The following is a 25,686-nucleotide window of genomic DNA, read 5'->3' as shown; positions in this document are numbered from 1 at the left end:
AAGCTGAATGGAAGCTCTTTCACTGCTTTTTTCCCCCCTTTTCTTGTTAACAAGGTGTAAAAACAGGAAACAAAGATGATGTTACATTAAAATCTTAACTCAGAGTATGATCAAGGTTCATAATGAGATCTTTGTTTGGGGGGAAAAGGTAATTTTTGCACTCGCCTGGTCTCCACAACAACAAAAAACAAGCTTTGTTTATCTCTGCTGACATGCTGGTGCTATGTCCTCCATTGTGAGTAAGAGGACTGACACACCAGACAAACACTCACTATAGCCCCATATGAGCAGCTCCGGTAAAAAAAAAAAAATTATTATTGATGATGTCACCTTGTCTCCAAGAGTCAGATCAGATAAACAACGGTAGGATCTGAGGTGAGCCGGAGAGCGGGCGGTTTGGTGAAGGGTTGTGATATTCCTCACCTCCTCTCCGAGAGCAAACATACAGCTTACCCACATCTGTCACTAAATGTACACACACAGTGAAGGCAGGCTCACACTTACACCTCAAACACAAGAAGACTTCACCTGATGATGCAAGGTGCCATTTAGGCAAACAAGGAGTCTGTAAAGACACACACACACTTGTGGGTTTGGACACAGTGGGACGTGCATTAGTCAGAGTAGCCAAAGTTGTATACACATTACATTTCAACATAGCAAGTCTGTGTTATTGGCAGAGAACGAGAGGCCAACTTGATGAGTGTTGTGGTTTAATGGTGGGCCGAGGTTCCCGGTCTTCTTTTGAATGTTGGACATGTTTCCTGAGTTCTTCTTTGTGTGTGTGTGTGTGTGTGTGTGTGTGTGTGTGTGTGTGTGTGTGTGTGTGTGTGTGTGTGTGACACATAGGGGAGAGGATGATATTAATGTTTAGACTGGCACTGTGGCTGCCTTGAAGGATTATGATAAATGGAATAAAAGGAAAGAAGCCAAGTCTCGCGTCATCTCCTATTCTTTCTCAGGCAAGTGCCAGAGTCCACCGCACACAAATCAAACTACTAGACCTCCTAAACCAAACAGGCTGGCAGCATTGTACTGACTTTCACATAACTGGTGAGTTTGATTAGATTTGGATTCAAAATATTTTGGGTTTAGATCAAGCAGCAACTTCCAGGGCTGAGAAATTAAGTCTGTGCAGAAGTGTCAAAAAGTTGCCCAGCCTATGAGAGTTGGCTTACAAACGATTCCCACAGACCTCCATGTTAAAATGGCCAACTTCACAGCAGACAAAAACATGTTTACAGCTTTGTACAGTTTTAACCGTGAGTGGCAGTCTCTCCACCTCAGCTCCACCTCTTTGTCTGTCATTTTGGACATTTGGGCACTTCCAACATGTGTATCCTCCATAAATGTTGGAATCTGAGAGACATAAAGGCAAACAGCTAGGTTGGATTTCTATCAGTTAGGCTTTTTTGTAGCCTTTCATCAGATGTTTTTCTCGGACACGTCGTAGTGTTTTTTCAAAGGACTATTGCCTAAATGTTGCCTTAGACACCCGAATTAAAACCTACACAATGAAATGTTGGTATTAAAGGGCTTTATCAGCACTGTGCGATTCAGTTTAGCCAAAGCTTAACCCTAACAGATGTAATAGTCCTCATAGTTATGAAATGTTAAAAAAGCCATTTTTAATTGTTTTTTTTTTAAATAAATCTTTATGCAAAAAGGAATCCAACAGCATCTGATGCAGTCTTTCCAGTACACGTCTACTTCCAGTGTTTATTCAGAACTTTGACTTGGCTTTGACAACTCTACCACAGATATAAAACAAATAGTACAGCTTGTACTGGAGAGCAGCAGAACACAATATATCCACACAGCTGGCATTCGTACAATGCCAAGCATCAAACTTCATTTAAGTTGGGATGGAAATTGTTATTAAATAAAATACTTCCACTGCTGATGGGACCCTACTCAAAAATGTGTGCTAGTAGGAAACAGTTTGGCAACATCATTTCCTGTATAAAAGCCACATCCTTTGATGACCTCTGCTTATTAAGCATGTGTCACGCCTGGCTCGCAGAAGGCTGACAAACAAAACACCAAACGGGAGGGATGCCAATTAAAGTGCAATTTATTAACATAAAATAAAGTATAACAAAATGAAACAACCCAAACAAGTGCCAAAACAAAAGAAAAGGTGGCCGCTGGCACAAGTGGTCAAAAAAGGCTGTTTTAGTATTCAAATAAATGACTCATGATGTTTGTAAAGTGGTGTCAGTGTTTCAGATATTGAGTCATTAGCAGGCCAACCAGTTTCCAGGATCATTCAAAGCACATCTATTGATGACAACTGAATGGGTTTTATGAGAAATACATCAAGTGCTGTTTGTTTGTTTGTTTACCAGCCCCCTAACCTTAGTGTGAAAGTGAAGTGGTAAGAACTTGCGACAGGCGTTAGTGGCAGAAGTCATTCCAGTTTGATTAACCACAGTTTAAAAGCAGCTTTATGAAACACAGCTCTCCTGCTGAGCCATGCTTCACCAAGACTTTGGCTTATTAATTTTTGCTTTCAGTTGTAACGATGTGTTGAGGAGGCTATGTGCAAAATTCAGAGTATAAAACAAGGCATTTATGTCCACCACTAAATTCTTTCGGAGCCAAGACTAATCCACTCCCGCTCAGCTCTGCAAGCGTGTGAAGTGCTGTTCCTTGTGATGCTCAGCGTTCACACAGCGCCATTAGTCCTGCGCTTCGCAGCACAGTTCATAGAGTGGGTGATGGAGTGATCTGAGGACACGGCTATGTGTGGATCATTGTCCTGAATCAAAACTCCAATCTGTGAGGGGAGCACACAAAACACAAGTGTCCTTTGGGGTACAAATGTGCTTTATAATAAGGGTGTGAGAGTTAGAGAGATGAGCTGTTAATGGGCAGCAGAAGATTAGGACCTCTGAAAAAGTAGGGTCCTTATAATGAGCTTGACATTGTCCACTCTCTAACCGAGATACACTGTTCAACACAACAGAGGGGGCACAAAGTGACAGCTGCATTTTAATCAAATAAAAAAAAAAGTGTTTTGAGAGGGCAATCATAGCTGATTTAAAAGACATGAATACTAGATACACATTCAGTCTGATACCAAAATGTGTACTCATTTGTTTCTAAGAAAGACAACACTGGAAAATTGCATGTTTTTCTCTAAACACTCAGTTTCAGCTTCATTTCTGCAGAAGTTTCAATAAAAACATGATTCAGTGATTTCTCAGTGAAACCAGGAAAGACTTGACGTGATTGTTGCCAAAGTAATTACACCGTGGGGCTTTCGACTGTCACATGAGCTTCCTCAGGAGATTCTGTTTGCCTCTGCAGATGATCACATTTTTAACATTTACCAATATTTGTCATTTGCAGATATTATTTAAATCATATATAAAACAAATCAGATCCTACATTGTCCCACCATGGACCCAGCAGTGATCTCCTATACTGACCAGCTGTACTGTAGGAGGCTGTATCTGCATTCATTCAGGGTTATTTGGACTCTTCATACAAAAGGACAACATGTGAGATTAGTGTGAGCCTTTTAAACTATGATGTCATTGTTATAGACTTAAAAAAAATGTTTGATGGTAAGATAAAAGTGGAATTTTGCTGTTGTTATGCTTATAATAAAATGCTTGATGTGGTCTCTGCCATCAAACTTAAACCCTCCCAGTTTATGTGCTCTGGGTTTAACATCAATTGCAACATATGCATTTTTTAAACAACTCTTTCACGTAGAAAGGACATCAAAACAAAAACTGTATGTGTAATACTATGCTGGTTTTCAGAAAATCACTGATGTGGCCTCGTTTCGCCTTTATGCCCTGAGGGCACTCAGCAGACAACAGCCAGCAGCTCTGTGGAGGTCTCGCTTTTGATGAGACCATTAGTGTTACTGATGAACATAAAGAGGCACACACTGCATACACACATAACCAGACAAAAAGAACTAGTTCATGGGTTTATGGGTACAATATACACATTCCAGTGTACAGCAAACACTGAAGGTCTGTCTTTTTCCCACAGACACAGACTGAAGGTAAACATCCTTATCTGCCATCTCCAAGAACAGACTCTTCCCAGTGCACTCTCCTCTCTCGACACACATACTGTAAAAAAAGCAGTTTCTATGTGACCAGCCTTGTACAAGATACACTACTTAATGCTTAAGCTGTTTAAACTGTGGCCCTGAAGTGTTTACCTAGGTATGAAAAAGTCACGGTTACTGTGTGCTAGGTCAACATCATGCACATTTTGTACTGTACACTATGTTCTGTTCTTCCGACGGACGACAAGTCATTAAAGACAACCCTGACAGACTAAGCACACTTCTTTTCCTTGATACATGTAATTACACAGGTGATGCCTCATCTGAACATTTATAATTTTATTTGCATTGATGATCGTTCTCTAAACATTGGAACAGTGTGTGAGGACAGCACTGGAGTGTTAATATCTCCTGCGTGATGAAACTTGGAGACAACAAAGGTTTGGCCATGAAAAAGTAAACACAAAAAAAACAAGGTAGTATCTTAATAAGACCAGACCAGAGTCATGATTTAGTTGCATAAGGGAAGTAAAACCTAAGAACAGCATATCTGGATTTCCCCTGAGATCTAAAAAGAAGATACATAAATGTCCCCTAGTACAGGTGTTAGAGCAAAGGGGAGAGTATAGAACATAGAAATACCTCTTAATGATAAGACGTAACAAAAATGATTTTATCAACCATCTAAAACATAGAGTGCGGGACAGTGTGGTACATTTTGAACACTTCCGTTAGTATATTTTCATTTTGTACACTGTGTACGTGATAAGTTGTGTATTATGACAATAGGGACATGTTATCTTCTAAGACAACACAAGCCGTCACGATGAGTGGCATGGAATCAGACAGCTATATTAATCCTGCATTCTTACAAGGGTACAGTGAAAACTAAACACTAAGTTTAGTATTGTGTTCACAATCCATCCACAAACCCGGGAGGATACAAAGTGCACATGATAATTTACAATATACACTAATGGATACCTATCAGTGTGAATACCATTATACATTCAAAGTAAACCTACAGAAAAAAATAGCTTAAATTTAAGCTAACCTGCTAACATGCAATGCAGCTATACAAATATATTTTAGATTCTGATCCTGGGATGCTAACAAATTGTGTGTGGGGGGGTGGGGGGGGGTGTCACAATTGTCATTCAAACATAATCCAACACATCCTCGTGAAAAAAACACCACATGTGATCAGTAATAGTTATATTTAAGCTCATAAAAACATATGGCCAACAGTGTATTACATTTTCGTTAATGCAACATACGATCGTAATGCCCGACATAAACCAAACATGGAACTGATATATCTGCAAAAGCCAGAGTAAGAAGGCAGATCAGGGACGGTGGGGGTACATGCAACATGGCAGACTTTCAGTCAGGTGTCTGAGGTTCAAGTCCCTCTGACTCCTCCTGTGGTTAACTTTTCAATTAAGCATTAAAATGTATTTAAGTTAAGTTTAAGCACTAAAAACCGGGTAACTGATGTGGCACAGATCATCTCAAACATTAAACATATTTCACATAGAAATCTAAAAAGCTTAATTTTCATAAGAAGTATGATAATAAGTTAACACTAATGTTGAGTCAGGTGTAACAGCTGTCTGCGAAGCAGGCAACAAGGCCATGAATGAGCTGTGAATGGAGTAATGAAGGAGTGTGTTCACACCGAGCTCTGTGACGCAGGTCAGGCCCTGTCGGCTCTTTGTCTCCCTGTCATAGCTAAGGAACTCATTTGTCCCTGCAGAAAGATGGATGAACTGTTGTAGAAAAAGCCTGTGGGTGGTGTCTAAACACCTGGGGGAGTGTGTGTGTGTGTGTGTGTGTGTGTGAGGAAGTCGCTGTTGTCCCACTAGCCCATTTCCTTATTAGTGTCACAATCCTACGCTGCTTGGACTTCCTTCCGAGAACAGAAAGGTGTCTGTGACAACTGGGCATTCAAATGTTTCAGTCTTGTTTTACATGCATTCACAGTTTCGGTTATGTCATCTGTACACACACACACACACACACAGACCGCACCTGCCAAGTTGTATGCACTTCTCAAAACAACAAAACTGTCTTCATCCTGCCTTTCATTGAAAACAGGGACATCCTGGGGAGTCAGCATTTATTCTCTCGTATTAGTTTAGGGTCAATATCGTGTCTTATACACCTGAACTATGTTACGCAAATGATTTAACCCGCATCAACCCTTTGCTTAATCCTATAATAAGTCAAACTGGGTTATTCTTTGATATAATGTAGTGTAAACATATAAATACTGAATGTAATTCAGTCTTTTGACATACATTTTAGAGGAAAATGTTCCTCGCTAATGGTCCAATTCAGTACTGTAATATTCTGTAATATTGGGTCAAATGGAGGGTTCAAATAATTATAATGTAATATGTGGTTTTGGTACTGTCGTTTAAATTAAAAATTATCCACACATGATTGAATTAAAGAAGTAAAACAGAGTGTACCCAGAGCAATTTGACTCTGACCCCTGAAATAATTGGAACTGGATGCCCTGCCATTACTGAATGAAGTGCACCGGTTATATAATCTGTCTTGAAGTTTACAAGATGTTGCAATAATAAATATTCAGATATGGTTAGCAGCAGCTACCTGCATCATGCCGTCGGAGAAAACACACACACACACACACACACACACGGTTTGCCTGCATAGGTTTCCATCAGACACATCAGACAGGCCTGAATAAATAAAACAAGCAGCCTGATCCAAATATTTAAAGGTCATTTGCAGTAAATCAGAGGGGGAAATTTATTCTTCAGATATCACTGCCTTTCCTGTCAGCTGTCTAAACAGTTCCCGTCAGAGACACCCAAACCCTCTCACCATCACATAAGCTGTTTTTCTAAGGTTTCAAGTCCCCATGTTGTCCAACCAACTCTGCTTGGATACCTGTATCAGTTTTAAGGGGTGTTAAAAAAAGCAATAAAAACTCAAGTAATTTTTTTTTGTGTTTATTTTTTATCACCTAATAACTGTGGCCTCAAAACTTTAAACATGACTTGAGGCTGCAGTGCTCTTGTATAATATAATATTTGGGGGTCTGCATAGTTGCAACTGGAGCCTCTTTGAGGCCAATAAAGCACAGCCAGGAGCGGGAAGCCATAAAGAGGGCAGGTAACACAAGACACCGAGGGACAGAAATACTGAGACCCATTAGCTGCCAATAAACAGAGAAACAGGGCCAGGAATCTGTGTTTCTCAACACTTGGACACCTGAAGGAAAGAAAGCGAGACAGAGAGAGAGAGAAGTGAGGATGTGGAGGCAGAGTGTGTCGCTGCCATGGCAACCGTTCATGTTGTGGAGTGCAGTGTGAGCTGAGAGGCAGAATGATCGGGTGGTGGATACTGTATCTACGGCATTTAGACCTGCCTGTCCTGCCATGCTAAGAGTGCGACACCGATCCAGCATGACCTCACCAACCAAAGCTGGTTTGTAGCCCCATTGGGAAGATCATGTTGTTTCTGATGTAAATGAAAGCAATAGTACATTCCTAAAAATCCAATTCAAGAAAATGGATTAACTGAGCTTCCAGACGCTGCTCCAAGGTTGGGAAAATTCCCACAGACTTCCACATGCTCTTTATGAATGATACAGGAAATCGGTACCCACAAATTTTGCGGACTCTCTACCTGCAGTTGTGACCCCTCCAGCAGGCGGTGCCCTAGAAGACTGCCTATGTCGCCTATGCCAAGAGCCGGTTCTGAACGTGGCAGATATTCAAGCTCTGTCTAAAGTGGAGGGCTGCGTCAGTGAGAAACCCCAAACAGGTGCACCACTGTGGAGGAGTTATTGGAGCCTCTGGCTTCAGCTGGCTGTGTCACATGATGACCTATTATGAGAGCCTGGTACTACATGCATGTGTCCCTTTGTGTTTGTGTGCACACAAAGCTACATGCAACATGTAGACATGATCACCATAAGGAGACATGTATGTTTCTACCAACAACAAGACACACTGACTGATGGCACGTAGCCCCTCAATGACAACTTGACCAGGTGAGACCTGAAGACAGGTGTATATTTTAGTCTACATTTGTTCATGAAAAAGGGCCTCAATACATAGAAGATTTAAAAGGCTGCAGGATGTAACCATGGTTCATCAGCTACCCATCCTGCCTCAGCTTGTGTGTGGACCTCACCACAAAAATGGCAGCAGTGGTAGAAGATTCAAGCTGATTTAAGCTGCATGTTGTATGACCATGTGCAAAAAATAGCAGAGAAGCTTGTTGCAGATGGGAGTAGGAGACATGGACATGGTAAGTCTGACTCTGATTCTGATTAGCAGCAGTCTGCACCTTCACAGCAGACAATAAAATATCAGAAATTCAACTGTTGAACTGTACTGTAAAAGTCTGAACCTTGATGTTTTTATTTCCCCCCTTGTTTTTCCTACCACAGCTCCTCATCTTCACCTCTCTCCTCCAGCACCGTTTTGCTTATTCTTCCTCCCCACTAAAGACACCCCTTATCTCTCCTTGTCCTCTCACCCCATCACTCCTCATCTCCTGCTTTCATCCCTTCTGCTGTTCTCTCTCGTGTCCTCCTCTCTGTGACCTCCTCAGTGCATTCCTGCACGCACTGGGCCACTGTTCAGTGCAGGGAGTGTGAGGTCGTCTCAGGCCCCTATCAAATAACATTCATAAAGAGACTGATGAGGTACTTTTAATTCACTGCCCTTGGCTCTGCTCTGCAAGTATTATACATGTTTCTGCAGTAAAGATATTATATATACTGTTATAACTACAGCTTGAAAATCTTTTTAATTGATATTATTCTGAACAGGCATCATGACCCATTCTTACAACTAAAAGTAAAAGATATCAGTTGTTTCAGCTCTTGATTCATTTGCCTAATTTAGCCTAACATTCTTTCAGTTCATGTCATCATCATAAACATAGATCTTTAACCAGTAATCTTTTATGATGGACAAAAATGACTAGATCATTAGTCCTGAACCTCCAGGCAGACCAGGTCTGTGGCCTTAACTTGCTTTTTACCTACTGCAGGGTCTCTTATTTTGCAAACTGGGAATATCTGCTGTGCATTGTATCCATTTGCAAGGTTTGACTGTGTCACAGCCAAAATTAGTGGATGGATTTATGACATATATATGAATGTGCTGGGTAAATCAACCATGTCAGTCCTGGAGGAAGATCAGTGGACTGAGAATGCAACTTTAACTCTGACAATGATCTGATTTAAGTAAAGGTAGAACATCCTGTGATCACTACAAAGGCACCCTGCTTACACTCCTAACATCAGATCCTTTAAAGCAGGAATTTAACACAGAATAGGCATAAGGAACATACTTTGGGTGTCACAGGCAGGTTCTGGCTGCTTAGCAATGCTAACTTCTATAGCCATCTCTGCAGCTTATTAAATCAAATTCTGTTGCTTGTTGATTTCTGAATGTTTTTTTAAACCAGTGCACTAAATACCACCTTTGATGACCAAATATAGCTGCAGCACTATCTTAAGCCACCATTGTGTTTTCAGAACGAGCTTTTCTGTAAGACACAGTTAAGAATTTCCTGCTCCAATACAAAGAGAAAGTTTCTGGAAAGCCATGCCCATGTACAGTGGGCTGTGTTTTTTTACCGTCTTGCATAACAGATCCATATTGTCTAAATACCTTTGAGCGATACAGTTAACTCACACTTATTGTATGGAGCTGACCAAACAACAATCACAGCTTCTTTTTCGGGAAAACGTCATGGCGGCGAATGAAATGAAAACACCTACACAATGGAAAGCACCGACGGGATCTAAAAAGCCAGCTCATTGACACCTTTCCACACTACCAGTCAGCCAAACACATGTACGCACAATGTGTGTGTGTATGTGACTCAGGTCGGGACAGTTCAAGAGCCCTTTGCCTCACATATATCCTGTATGACAGCATTTAATCACAGAGGTCGACTTCAACAGGAAGTCAGGTCACACCTCTGTGAGGTTCTCACAGCAAAATGCTGCAGGAGTGGGACAGAATACTTCCTGGCTCTGTTATGACACCACGACACACAGCAGCTGCTTTGAGTCAGTGTCTCTCCATTTTATGGAAATTTTCAGCACATGTGCAAGCGGACCTCACTAACCTGTCTGTGACTGTGACGTGATGGCGGCGCTGTAAAAACAAGGAGCCTCCTTCAACAGTTTTCATTATGTTACTGTTGATTGAGACACTGGAATCTGACGTCTGAAGCCTGCATACTGCCACATGGAGTGTTTGGTTCTATACGTCCTCCTTACTGCCTAATTGTCCATTGTCTTTTTTAAGGTCTGACACAGTTTACTAATCAGTTGTGTCCATGGCTATCTGATCAAGAGAAGGTTACAGATGGCATCTGTCACCTGCGCACCGTGAGAAAAATGTGCTGTAGTTTTCCAACGCAGTATGGTGTGAAAAGTCTTACATGCACACAAGCTAAGTATTATACTATACTGATATACATATACAGCCTGGCCTGCATGGACAATACTGCAGTGTGTACAGTGTCCTTCAAAACGGTGACAGTGAAAGTTAAAGGGACAAGGTCCAGGCAAACAATTACAGCATTGTGGATATTTCCACTCACAGCTGAAAGGAATAAGGTTATGGGTGGGATCTGACACACTGCTGGTCCAAGTTGCATAACATGCCCTCAACACACACACACATTTTCTCCTCCTCATCCTCATTTAAGATTCAGACTGTAACTATCCAAACTTCTCTCAAAAAGAGTTTGAAAGTTCAATCCTGCATCTTTGAGCAAGCCTTAAATGGACACTGAGTGTCTGACAATGAAAGAAAAACTGTAAAAAGTGTTGTATTACATTCTGTAATATTTCCTTATAAATATGTCATTCATGATTTATACTAAGGTTTTGGTTATACTAAACATGTTTAACAAATAAGTTTGTAGTGTATGCCTTTCGGATGCAGCCAGCAGCAACAGTGAGTCAAGATAAGTAAACATCAGTAAAGAAGTGAAAACAATTCTAGGTAACTCCTTAATCAAATTTGCTGTAGATGTGGATGTTCAGCTGCTGCCCTTTGTTAGAGAGGCTGGTTCTAGGCATTAGAAAGGTATGTCATATGTCAATGCCCGATATCCTGACTTCACCCACAAGTTTAAGAAAACACTAAAATTATTGACATCATGTCTGGATTTATAATAATAGTCTGTGCAAAGAATTAAAAGTATGAAAGTTGCACCCTGACAAAAGGTGAAGCAGGTTCACCTGTTGCATTGCAGTGTGCAGCACTGTAGGTATTTACGTATTATATCATTGTGTCAGCATGTGCATGTTTGTGTAGTGTGTGGGCACAGACAATGGGCCTTTGTCTCTCTGCATCCTATTTTTCTCCAGCGGGCTGACACACAAACACACACACACACACCTAAGCGACACACAGTTCCTCCTGGCTTCCGTCAAGTTACAACAGTTTAGAGACAGCAAAACAGGAACATCTGATCGTCTCTTCCTGCCTCACATTTCCTGCCCCCTCCTCCGAGAGACCAGAGTGATAGATGGGGGTACAGATGAATGAATAAAGGAATTTTGCATAATAAAATAAGTTCTCAAAATCAAAACGGAAAGTGATAAATAACTAAGATTTACAAGAAAAAACATTAAAAAAAAAAGTTTTTTTTTTCTGCAGGAGCGCATACTTCACTCTGCATGCTCAGACACATGGTAACACATGTATATGCAGTTTTTCTAGTTAAACAAGCAGACAGAAACACATTACACACAATACCTGTGTTTTATATTTGTATTGATCCAAATACAACAGGCTGTTTGGACAATAATATAGAGGTCCTTGCTGAGGAGCTTTAAGACCTAGAATCCCCCCAAACAATGATATAGACATGAAGCACACGCCGGAACAACCCCTCACACCCTCAGTATGAGACAGTGGGGACCTTGAGTAGCTCGTTTAGCCGCAGACTGCTGCACCCTCAGCACAGAAAGGAACGCTACCAGAGGTCCTTTGTCCCGACAGTAGTTAAGACTGTACACCAACAGTATCCCATGGTACTGCTGCTATGTTCTTTTTCCTCTGACCCCCATACGAGCACCTTCATTTTAAATTTCTCTCTTCTCCGTAGTATTATTTTTTTATAACACTAATGCTAAAAAAAGCAATAAAAAAAAATACTCATGATGTAGGATGCAAATACACCAATGTACATATCTCGGCTGTATGTCATGGTTATTGTTATTCCTATTTTTAATTCCATATTATCTGTTACTTATCTGTTTCTAGTTTTTATGCTTATTTTATGTCTTATTATTTGTTCTGCTGCTGTGACGACTCAATTTCCTTCCGGGGATCAATAAAGTCTTATCTTATCTTATCTTATCTTATCTTATATGGAGAAAAGAAACATTTGTTTTGGCAAAGAAACACTGCAGAGTCGATAAAACTTTGACATTTGCCAAGAAATTTGATCATAATACATACCAGTAATTTAAAGACGACCTTACCATGAAAGGTCACAAATTAGGTTATGGAGGTGGTTTATGAGACACACACACACACACACACACACACACACACACGAACACACACACACATATAAAGAGCACCTGATGAGCTGCGGTTCTGAAGAAGGAAGTGAAAACTCAGTCCATCTGCTTTGACAGGAAGTCAACAGAAGCCACATACAGGCATGCTGACGTCAATCAGAGCCACAGGAACACCTCCCCACAGCACACACACACACACACACACACACTGCTCACAATGATGCACATATGCCAAGAAAAACACTCATTCAGCTCAGACACCTTGTCAGTCTGCTATTTTGTACCAAAGTAAGCAAGGTTTAAATGCCACCAGACACTGTTGTAAAGACAGAATGTGAATTATTACAACACATACGCACACCAGCAGACACAGTCTTCAACAATTTGCCTTCAATGACTTAGGAACGAAAAAAAAAAAGGTGAAACCACAAATACAGTATCCACGATGTTCCATGATACTATCAAAAGCTTTTTCTCTGAACAGAGGCGTCAGTTTCACTAGTTCTACTTTTATCTCATATCAGGCCCGGGTTGGTTTCTTTAAAACATGCTAGTTATTTGATGGTTAAGTACGCTCACTGTTCTCGGTTTCATTGTTGCTCATCTCGGCCAGTTTTTACACAACACCACACCAGGCTGTTTTTAATGTTCTACCTAGAGACTGTGGGAACATCTGCCTACAGACGTGAGGTCAATGAGGTTGTTGCCAAACCTAATCATATTACTTGTATTATCAATGCACATTTATTGTTAACCTTTAATACACCCTTGCTGTGAATACACAATATTTCACTGAAGCAGCTTGTTACTAATTCATAAAACCGACCTGGTGCTGACTGCAGTTTTGTGATACAGCAACGGCGACAATATGTGTGTAATTAAATGTCAATAATACATAAATAAATAATTATGCATTCATGTTTTCTTCGATTTGTCTTAGAAGGCAGCTGCATAAAACAGGAGAAGAAGAGTAGCAAAGAGCTCATGTGGCTACTGCTGCTGAGCAAAGTCATATCAGAGAAGATGACAGAAAAGCTGCACCTCAGAGAAAGCCTCTATTCTTTTCACTCACTAAACATTTTGAAACATTCAGATACACACAATATATCTGTACGTAATTCATCTTAGTTAAACAAGAGAACAAACAAATCTGCCAAATGATACACGTTCACAGCCGATATGCACTCACACTCTGGCACGTACAAGAGCTCATAAAGTCGTTTATGCCTGTACACACATCCTCACACACTTCCCCACACTGGACAGTATAGAAACACACACACACACACAGCTGTTTGAAATCATCAGATGTGATGAAAGATGAACATGGAGGTTTGCTGTTATCTTCATGCTTCAGTATAGCCCACACTGAGTGAGTCTGCATGTGCATGGGTGTTTGTCTGAACTGCCTGACTTTAATTATGTTTGAAGGAGGTTAATGAGCTTGATGACAAAATAGTCTGGACTACAGCGGTGGAGCTGGAGACAGATGGCGAAAAAAAGTGAAAGTCGTCACGTAGGCGAATTCAGGAGAGAAAAAAAAAACAAGACGAAGGAGAGAAAGGGAGGAGGAAAGACTAATGAGAGCAAGAAAAAGTGGAGGTAGAAGAATGTCTGAGCAGATATAAACCAGATAAAGTTTGGTTTTAGTGCAGCTTTACAAATGTTAGACACGTAGCAGGACATTCCTGAGAGAGTCTTACCTGGGAGACAAACTCTGGTGATCGGAGGCTGAGTTGTTGCTGCAGGAGACCTCCTGGAAGAACAAAGATATAACCCTAAAAATAAATCCTTTAATTATGGTGCATTTATTCAGATCTTTGCAATTAAATCAAATTATACATTCATGAGTCTTTTCCAGTATGGTCAACAGAACAGATGAGTTATTGAATAAGCATCATGTTATGTAATATTTTCAGATTTCTGTAATTATATTTGTGATGCTAAATCTAATAATACTGTAATATTTAGAAATATTTTCCACGTGATTTTTTCATGTATGCAGAGACATCATTATGATATCTTATGTTGATGCCACTATCGATCATAATCCCATATAATCTAATCTAATAGATCAATATTATTATTATATATATTATATATTATATATATATATATTATATATATATTATTATTATATCAATATAGAGTGCTTGTGTTGTTTTCTGTTGTTTCTGATTTAGGGAAGGATTTAATTACAGGGTTAAATTCTTTAAATTTGATACCGACCTTTAGAAATTAATGGTAAATGGTAAATAATAAGCAATTTTGAAAGATTATGTCTCTGCAACCCGGTTTGCAATATATTCTTTGTTTCATACAATAGCGACAACACTTTTGTTTCCATCACTTACATATGAAGGTACAACCAGCATTTAGCTTAGCTTAGCTTAAAGACAGTAAACATCCTGTCATCCTTGCAGTGACTTCCATGCTGATTTCACCACATTGCCTCCTCTTGCATTAACATTTGACATGAATACTCTTTTACACCAATGTTGCGTGCTGTGTATGTAAGTCTCTGAAAAACATCCACTCACTTATAGTCACTGATTTTCACACTGAGGTGTCTGTGGTATTTGTATAAATGCTAAATGCCAGCTTTGAGACAGCAAGCTACAACTGGTCAATGCGCTGTGTGTGTGTAAGTGTGCAGTTGACAGCATATTGAGGCTTATTGATCATCTGCCTAATCACCTGCGTGAAGCTGGTTCAATATGCAGATGTGCATGTCTGCCAGTCTCCACTCTTGTCTATGCGCATGCAGCTTAAATGTAGGTCAGACGAGCTTCAGGCAGTCATCAATGCACTAAACAGTGTTAATACACAGTGTGGTCGAGCAGAGGGCTCTTAGAATCTTACACACAAACACACACATATAAAAGCCACTGTAATGATTAACGGAGGGAAATGTGGCCTACATAAATAACTGCAGTACTTTTGGATCTGCAGTTCCACCTCCGCTGGGAGTGACGATGCTGAAGGTGACTGCTGTTGCTCGCTTTTGTCGAATGCACACACATTAGTGAGAACAAACTCTGGAGGAGGGTAGAAGAGTGGCACTCTGAGTGCACAATGAATTCATACCAATGAGGTAATTCCATGTGTGTGAGCAGTTATGGGGAGTGTTTTTTGTGTTTCACCACAACAGAGAAATTCCTTGTCGAGTGACGCATAGAAATAATTATTCAATTACTCAGCAGCAGATTTAAATTGCACATCCTGCTTTGATTCAATAAATCCCCACTGTAAAACATTTCAGACTCTGCAGATGGTGTGTGTGTATCTATTCATGTGTGTTTATAGAAGGCATGCAGTGTGTTTGCTCCACTGTGAGTGGTGGAAACAGCTGTGATGTAGGAAGATGTAGGTCTGTCAGTTCAAAGCTCAATACTGCCACCTTGTGGCGAACCGCTGGAGCTGCAGACTGAGCATATTGTATCTTATTTCCTTTTATCATTACTTTGTTGTTTGTGTGTTTGTAGAGGCAGCGATGCATCCCATAATAACCAATGAATGAGTTTAACCTGATCTATTGCAGGTTTTGTCTCCAAACTTAAACGTAAATGTGGTCTCAAATCCAGAAAGAAAATAAAAGCACAATATAGATTATTTTTGCCAGTACCCATATATTGCTCCATAACTCCATTTGGCCAATAGCTGATATTGATATTGACATGGAAGATCTCCATAACAGAGACACACTGTGCTTTGTATACACTCACTAACATACTGACAAACAAACACTGGGGACGCTATATTTGTGTAATCATCATCTGATATCTCCATCCTAATGCCAAACATAGCTGTTATCAACCAAAATACCACACATAAATGTTTGATTGCAGACCTTGACTCAGTAGTACTTACTTGCTGGAGGCACACTGGACATTGGTCAGTACAGTAAAGTTATTCCTTACACTCCGAAGGCTTGCCAGAACCTAAACAGACAGAGCAAGATATAATCAGCGGCATCCTTTCTACTTTAGTTTCTCTGCCGGTCATTTTTGTTTTATGTAGCTAAAAGCAGAATGCTATTAATCAGTCTACACTTTTGCAAACAATGACTGCCAAAGTACACTACTACTGTGAGCATGAGTCGCAGGTTTATAATGGTAACTTTCTGTAACCACTGCACCACCATCTACTCAGCTGTGCTGGAAAAGGAGTCAGAGCACGCCCCACTGGACAATCTATGTCATGACACCAAGCAACGTTTAAATGGATTATGTTGAAAAATGAACCTATAATACATGGGATGTGTACAGTGTATGTTTTGTTCATATTGTTTGACATATTAAGGCTTGAAAGGCTTCAGAGAACATAACAGAGAGTCGTATATTTACCTGAGCAAAAGGCGTTACGATCAGGTCATCACCATGTCTGTGAACACGAAAGAAAGATATTTATATTACAAATCAAATTCCAGACATTGCTGTTACCTATGCAGACTACCATGACCTAAGCAGCCTCATTACTATAATTAACTGCAGAGGATGGAGACCAAAGTGTGGGGGGGGGGGGTATTAAAAGGATGTCATGAGTCTAAAACAGTAATGTTTGTATCATGAGTGACCTGTTTTAATAAGCGCAGCCAGGTTAGCTATCACACAGTGTTCAAACCTTAAACCATACTGAATATAGAGCATCTTCCCCTCTGCTAACACTGTATTAATTTGAAAAAAAAAACTATTTGATAAGCAAAATACATTTATTTTACGTGCTGATTGTGCTGTGTTGAGTCTGCAGCTCTATGACGCTCACATGCAAAGCAGTCAGAACAGACTAGAAGAGAGGAGCGACTGTTTCTGTAGGCCGACACCGACTCAGACAGTCAGAGGGAAGAAGATATGCAAAATGTAACAAAGTGGTGGAATCAATGGATTAAATATGAAGGGTTCAGACTGCTTTATACGGATATTTAACCCAACCAATGAAGGACCAAAGTTGAGATCTGAAGAACCAATAGGCTCCTCAGCATTCAAATTTCAATGTTCTCGAACCGTGACTTTGTGTTACTGTGTATGTGTGCCTGACCATACTGTAAGTTTGCGTGTGTGGTGAGCACATTTGCACATGCAGTTTTACTCACAGTTCAGAGGCGATGGAGGAGTTTCGTGACATGGACTTGGGTGACAGATCATAGTCGCTGTCAGAGCGATAGAGGAAGGACTCACGCCGCTGGTTGTGACCAGGGAAGTTGGTGTGAAGGACCAGACCAGAGCCGGGGGAGGCCTGGGGGTCCAAAGGGCTGCAGCTGGCGGACGGACCATTCTCCACATCAAAACTGAAAACACAAAGATTTCAAAGGGTTAATAATTAAAAAAAAAAAATCAGTCAGTGCTGTCTGCTGTCTTGTTTTTGTTATGAAATTTCTGGAAGAGAGAGGAAGAGGAATTCCTTCACATGTCAACCTACCCTCATAAGCTTTAGTCACACACTCCCACTTAATTATGTCAATAAAAAACCAACATGTGCATGAATAGACTAGACATGACCGAGCAAGAGAGGTCAGAGTGACATGCAAGAGTCCACAGTGTTCACTGAAGACAATTAGTGTGGATGAAGCCCGCATGTTCAAGAGAAGCCCGCATGTTCAAGAGATGTAGAGGAATAAGATGTTTATGAGGGGTCCCTCATTGGAGAGGAGGGGCATCACTTATCCCAAACAAACAGTCTGTGTGTGACATTTAACTTTTGTGTATTTTCTGCTTTTTTCAGTTTGAGTTTCTAAAAGTCCCGACTTTGTCCTTCCATCACTGCTTGTTCTGTGTAATAAACACACACCAGCAGGGAGGTGAGCTGCTTACACTACAAATTCTATAAAAGATTTATTCCTCATGTATTTTTTTACCAAAAAAAACGTTTGTGGAAATCACTGCTTCTGTGTTTCCTCTCTGCCGTTTATTATAATGAAACCTGCAATGGAGAACGCATCAATTTTCCAGACTGACAAGACCCAGATTTACAGTAGCTCATGTTATATTTTGGTGTGTTTTCAGTATAAGACTGATGCCTTACTACCGAAGTGGAGTTTTAAGCAGGTTACACAGCATTTATTCTCATATTAAACGGAGGCTGATGATTCCTGTTTGACAGATGTTGAAGCAAAGAATACCTGAATACATAAGGGGATGAAAAATTCATCAGCTGACTCCATTTTTATGATGTTGTTATTTTGTTATGATGTATTTATCAATTTCCTCAATTCTCTGCTTCTAAGCACGTCACAATGACGCACTAAAAATCATGTAAAACAAAAAACAACAGCGAGGTTTGAGGAAACGTGTATATGTGCGTGTGTATGTACACATGCATGCCTGCACTGTGTACCATGCACTGAATGCTTGACTGCTCTGCCCTCGGGTCAATCTGCTGCTTTGTGTGTTGTGATCACGTGCAGAGACGACTAATTCTGGAGGCCAGCGCAGGCAAATCTACTCAACCCCATCCCACAACTGTCCACTCCCTTTTCGAACTGATCTCAAAGAACGTCTAACATTGGTGAGAGCAGAGTGGAGCAAGGTTTACAAGAAACAGGAGCTTCAATCACACGATCAGAGGTGCAAGTTATACACAACGTATAAAAGAATTCTACATCACATGATGTGTTTTAACAGGCTGAACTCTCAGTGAGCCGGAGTCGTACGTTGTTGGCATGATCTTCTTCCATTAACTCAACCCATCAGCTCCCGACTGACCTTCATCTGAGTCATACTCGTGAGAAACACTTTACAGTTACGTGAGTCATGTAAGAAGCTAGAATCATGTGTGTTATATTACAAGAAGCCAAGACAAAAACATCAGTTTCCCTTCTCCACAGTCATAGGCTGAAGGCCATTCTGTTATCTAAGCAATTAAATGTCTTAGTGTGAGTCCATTGTGTTTTGCTATACATATTGTGCTTATATGGACAATGAACAAGGAAAGGAAGTGAAGTGTGTTCTGATGCTCTTTAAACTGTACAGGGGTGATTTTTTTCAACTCAATTAAAATTAAGCATTATTATGGTCGTCCCCACCCGCCTCAGCTCCACTTGCATTCCACCTGATTGTCTGTATTTTAGTTTAGTTGGACTGTGAAGCTGCCAACATGGAGCCTCCTCCAATCAGAAACCGACGGGTGACGTCCGAAGCTTCGTCTATAGTTGTTTTTTTCCAGGGAATCATTTTCGGTCTCACTGATAGAGTAATGGGTTAAGGACCTAATCTGATATGTACTTCTGTACATCTGTAAGAAAAACTTAGACAGGGCCATTACTCCAGGCCAATAGGGATGATACCGTATAAGTAAAGAGTCGTAATCAGTAATTCAGTCAACATGGCAGTTCAAATTAACTGAAAATTAAATACACCACTCAAAGAATGAAGGATTTTCTTGTGAAACTGTTCTAACACAAACGGTGTAATGGCTCTCTTGTGGCTGTCTGGTTGACCGATGCCAAAGTGGTCTCCAAGTAGCAAGAGTCATAACCCCCACACCCTCACCCATGAGACCGTGGAAGAAGGCTAAATATGTGATCTTTGAAAGATCACTGGTGAACTTCTGCGGCTCGAGCTCAAAGGTCCACTCATTGGTTTTTCTAAAAAGCTACAAAGATTTTGTTGCATAAGTTACAAACTCAACAAATCCCTGGGGTTATCTAACAGCTCTAGAATTGTTGTCCTAAGTAATTACTGAAAGGCGAAATATAAGCCTATTGATCTTCTGGCTGTGTTTTACACTGGTCTATTTAACAGGACAAAGAAGGGATATCCAAGAATTTAGCCCTTACAAAACAGCACAAAGACAGACCTTGGGAACAAAAAACCTTTTCTTTAAAATGGGGTATCCTGGTGGTTCAGAGGATTAGCACATTTGTCTGGGAAACCACTCACACTCTCCGACCATTCACTGCTTTCACTTTGAAGTTCAAGTACAGAGCAAAGTTGACATCAACACTTGGATCTTCCACATCAGATGAAAATGTATACAATGCTCCGAAGCAGCCCACCATGAGAATAAGGACTGTTTATCCAGAGATCAAGGCGACCACAGCTCAGACACTTTAGTCCAATTACAAGCTTCCGAGGTAGACAGGAAATAATGACTCAAGGTGGCCTGATCTAATCTAATGTGTGAACACGGATTAAAAAGATCAGAGCGTGTTTAGATTTTCTTTTTAGGTTTTATCTGGGACCTGCCAAAGAACTGCATCAAGGCAGTTCCTTAATAGTTCCTTAATAGTGTGTATATTTTAAAACTGATTCTGATCATTATGGGGTGAGGCACATGGCCAGCATTTTCAGGCTTATGTTTCGCTAAAGCAATCAGGAAGTGCTCCCTCTAACCCCAGAATGATTTGCTAGGATGACACGACATTCCTTTCCCATGATCCAGCTGCATCTGTCTGACTGATGAGCACTCTGACTGAGTGACGGACGGACTGCCGGCTAAAAAGAACTGCCACCATCAGAAGTTGGGATGCTGTTTATTTATATCACAGATTCATTTAGTTAGAGTTGCTGGATGCCAATCACACACGCATTCTCACATCCAAATAAAACACTACATGATTTCAGAAAAAAAGACAAAACAAAGAGCAGCTCTGATATCTGATGCAAATACACATAACCATGACCATTCAAGGCAAATATTGGAGCGCAGACGGATGCCGGCCAACAGGATCTGCATCACGACTGACTACATACCACATAGACAAGTGTAAGAGGACGCAGTGAGTGGAGGAATGATGGAATATTCTTGATGAATATGCCCCCCCCCCCAAGGAACTGACTCCATTTCCCAGTTTTGAGACAAAGGTGTTGATTTAGGTTGAGAGCAGTCACTGATCAGTGGATTGACTCCCATTTACTGGTACAAGCCGGACAACTCAGTATCCTGTTTAGTGACTCAAGTGACTCTACTTAGTATTTTTATTGACAGACCTACACTGTTGCCAGGGTGGATTTGGAGTTATGAAACATAATTGATTATAAAATATGTCAATATCAGACCTGCAGCCATAACTATTATTAGTTTTCTGGCTTTTTTTCAACTTAATTATCAAGATACTGTGGTAATGTCATCGAATTAATTAAACACCTACATTCTATTAGGTTTTATCAATACAATGACTTACTAAATCAAAGTAGAGGTAAAAGTCTTGGGTTAAGTCAAAGCTGATTATAGGGCCTAAGCTTTTAAATTGTGGATCTCTACTGCAGTCTGTTTATTAAACCTATAAGAACTCGTGCAGCAGCAGCAGCAGCTCATATGTGAAGGCAGAAGATGTAACCAGTTGGACCAGATGAAAAAACAACACAAAGAAGGTCACACTTTTTGTTACCATTGTGAATTTGTCAGCAAACAGTTTACACATCTAATTGGCATAGTGCTTTGTCAACCAGGCGGAGAGGATGCACGCTCTGTTTTGGCTCTGCTGTTGGTCCTGTGATCCTGAAAGAATCATCTGACTTTTTGTTTCCGGGATATGTTCTTTTCATTTCTCTTTTTATTTGCTATTTGGACGGAGCTGATGAGTAAGTGGATTACAATGGGGTTTAAAGGATATATATATATATATATATATATGTACACACACTGTATATCCTGTGACTGCATTCTTCTGGATGTGCTTCAAGTGACTGTAGACACTGATTATAAAGCTAAGACGTGGCTTCATTGCTTTTGTATGTTAATTAGAATCACTGTAGTTGAGATAATTTAATGGCAAGGATTCTTATAAAACTCAAAATAAAATATGCCAGATATTTATACAATAATGTTAGTTTTTCAGAAAAGACCAATGAGTATAAACTGTCTGTATATACAGAATGAAGGAGAACATTACTCATATGTGGCCACCGCCTATTAAGAAGAAACGGATGCTTGTGCTCTGCAGGACAGAGAGTCACAGTCGGGGAGAGAAAGCATTCTTATACTTTGAATTAATCTCTTCCTTCCTGTGTGTTATGGTGAGGGGAAACGAGTGGCCATTTGTCTGTCGGGTTATGCAAACAGAGGTGCTATGGTAACACCTCCTGTTTGTGCTAGTGCTAGCCAAGGCTTAAATATTATTTCTTCAGCTTAAATTAGCTATTGTTCTGTCATTATATCATGTTAACACAGCGAATAAACATGTTTCAGCACATTATTAGGAGAACTTGCCATCCACACAAATGTTGATGCCTGAGTGAAGGCAGTGGGGTCTTAAACAGACCTTCCTGTGTAACCAGTTGGGTCACACAGTGAAACATGCCAGAGCTCTGAAATGTCCCAGAAGCACTGATGAGCTGATTGAATGATCCCATCAGACCCGGCTTAGCAAAAATAGAAGCTGAATTTTATGTTCCAACGATTCCAGTCAGCTTTCCTTTCCTTACATGAATCTGCAGCAGAATCGACCTAAAAATAGATTCATTACCCGAGCTAGTCTAAACATGCACAGACATTTCACATGAACATGGAGTCACCCAGGAAATCAAAACCTAACACAGAGACTCTTTCTTCACTTGAAATGGTACAATATGATGATTGTGACTCAGTATCTACACTAACAATGTAGCTTTCCATTCATGCTTTTACACACTGAGAACACATGGTTTACAGAGAAGAAGTCTGTGCGCTACTTTAAAGCTGCAGATTTGCTGAGTCAGACTTCAACTTCCTTCATATTGTCTTCAGTGTCAACAATCTCTACCAGCATCAGAAGCTTGTTGGAGGAAACACAGGAAGCCCACGCTGACCTGTCATAGAGTGTGCAGTTTCAGTGCATCCCTTGTGTGTAATTGCATTTTTTTAAAGGTTAAGTTGCTAATCACATTTTTAATTCATACAGTATACATTAATATTTAAATAACTGTCCTCTAGCCTGGCGTCATTTGTGACCAAGGAATCCATCTGGACTTATTAATAGAAATGAGGCCACTAACGTAATCATGATTCAAAGTGTTATACATGCACATTTAGCTACAAAGTCATCCAGCAGATGCTCTCATTCAGAATCATTTTACAGTCCAAATACACATCACAATACACCGTCACACAAAGTAGTCCTGGCTGAAACTGTGGAGGGTGAAGACACAATGGCGGTACTGTAGGAAGTGTCTCTTTGAGTAAGTGGGTGACCACACAGAGAGAGATATATAGATATCTATAAAGGGTGACAGAATCATTGGCACTTTTGAACTGAAAGAGAGGAAGTGAAATTTAACATGAAATGTTGTGTATGACAATATGTCTCTTTTCCATTACATTCTCCAGTTTGAAGCGAGTCAGGCTGCCCACAGTGCCTCACCACTGCTCACTGCACACACTGTACAGCTCTGTTAAAGGGAAGTTACTGTAGGTCCCGTATATCTCGGCATGCTCTTACACATAAACAGCAGAAAAATTGGCTTCTAATGGCAGCGAAGGTCAAGTCACGTCAACGTCATGTTGTTGCATTTATGTTGGAATTCCTGGAATGTATTGCATCTGATTACTGGACCGATAAAGTCCATGGAGGAGGAGTTAGGTGGGGTGGGCGGTGACCCAAACACAGCTACTTGTAGCCTTATAGCCCGTACATAACAATGGACATCAGCTGAGTGAAGTGCCATTTTGAGTTAGTTGTTTAAGTAGTTAGAGTTGTCACAAAAAAAGCATTTTATCAATAGAGACTAAAAAAATAGAGACTAAAAAAACTGTGGTATCAGACTGTAAACATGTTCATCCTGCTGTAAAGTTTGAACATTAGAGCATCTGGTGTTTGACTCACTTTTGGAGGCAGCCCCTAGAGGTTGTGGGGTCAACTGCATTTCTTAACATAACTGCACCAGGCGTCAGCCTGGGAGATTGCTGCTTGGTCTCATCCCCATTAAATAAATAAACACCTGGCCACAGAAATATACACACGTTTGTTTACAAGAACTGAAATACCAACCTAATGTTTCACATTTATTTAGATAAGGTATATAATCAGATTTTTATACATGAGTATTTCTATATTATGTACTACCGGTATATACAATACATTTCATTAAAAACTTTGAGTTAAGGCAGTATGACTGCAGTGTGACTCAAATAATAGTGCCCGTCCAATATTTTATTAGGAATTTAATACATATTCTACATATCTGTCCATAGATCCTGAGACCGGATGTTTAGTTTAGGAGCAAATGGGAACCAGATTATGAAAACTACCCATATACAGTTTATAAAGCAGCACAGTGATAGTAATTTCACATAGCTGCAAGTTTTAATAATGCAATTAATTAGGACCTATTAATCCCCCAAATATTTCTCCAGCTGGAGACTGAAGTCCATCCCCGTCATGTTTTACCCTAAACATCTCGTCTCCTACCATTATCATCACCACTCTCAGGGTCACCATTGTCTTGATCCCTGTGATCCTCCCAGCCATCAAAATGTTCCTCCCCGTCATTATCTCATTTGACATAATCACCATTATCATCTTTAAACCCACTTCACAGCACCCGATTACAATGTTAACAAATCACCCAGAAATAAAAAAAAAAACAAAAAAACAAAAAAAAAAACAAAACGGCAGAGCTACAAGCACTCATCACATTCTTCTGGGTGTGCATCTCCATAACAACACATTGCACTGCAAATAAAATACTGCTTAACCACAAAGGCTACAATACAGTACTGCACCCCACCCATGAGCATGCAAGCACAAAACACTGTTATTAAAAGTCCTATGTTGGAAATGGGTAACCAAACTGAAAAGAAATCTGGTTTCAAACGCCAAAGGCTATTTAGCATAACAAAATGTTAGATGAAGCTAAAGAAACACCACAGGGTCAGTTATATTTAGACTGAACATTTAAACTGTCATTTTGAGACAGTTTAGTGTAATTAGCCAACAGCTGACTCTGTTTACTCTAAGCCACATTGTTTTTGGTCAGCTGACCAATTACAATCACTTTAACACCGGACATCTTTAGAAAGCCTCATTCTAACGGTTATTTTACAATAACTGATCAAATATGAATGTATTGACGAAAATGTCCCCTAAAAACACAATGCTATAAACTATCAATGTTACAAGTAGGGATGTCCCGATCAGGCTTTTTTGCCCTCGAGTCCAAGTCATTTGGTGTGTGTGTGTGTGTGTCCAGAG

The 25,686-nt window shown here is 40.2% G+C and overlaps 1 protein-coding gene across 4 annotated transcripts in view; it reads right to left on the bottom strand.

Moving 5' to 3' along the window:
- pde4ba (phosphodiesterase 4B, cAMP-specific a) overlaps positions 1–25,686 on the bottom strand; it is a 143,415-nt gene that overhangs the window by 30,101 nt on the left and 87,628 nt on the right. For all 4 annotated transcript variants that reach the window (XM_028404519.1, XM_028404521.1, XM_028404522.1 and 1 more), the window contains 4 exons: positions 17,671–17,865; positions 16,925–16,961; positions 16,449–16,519; positions 14,282–14,334 (listed from right to left, as the gene is read on the bottom strand). In XM_028404519.1, coding sequence (XP_028260320.1) covers positions 14,282–14,334; positions 16,449–16,519; positions 16,925–16,961; positions 17,671–17,865 — 356 coding nt within the window. The remainder of the gene's footprint in view (positions 1–14,281; positions 14,335–16,448; positions 16,520–16,924; positions 16,962–17,670; positions 17,866–25,686) is intronic.

This window comes from Parambassis ranga, chromosome 4, assembly GCF_900634625.1.
Source record: "Parambassis ranga chromosome 4, fParRan2.1, whole genome shotgun sequence".
Lineage (NCBI taxonomy): Eukaryota > Metazoa > Chordata > Actinopteri > Ambassidae > Parambassis > Parambassis ranga.
The sequence above is the reverse complement of the archived record's forward strand: the minus strand, read 5'-3'. Positions and strand labels throughout refer to the sequence as shown.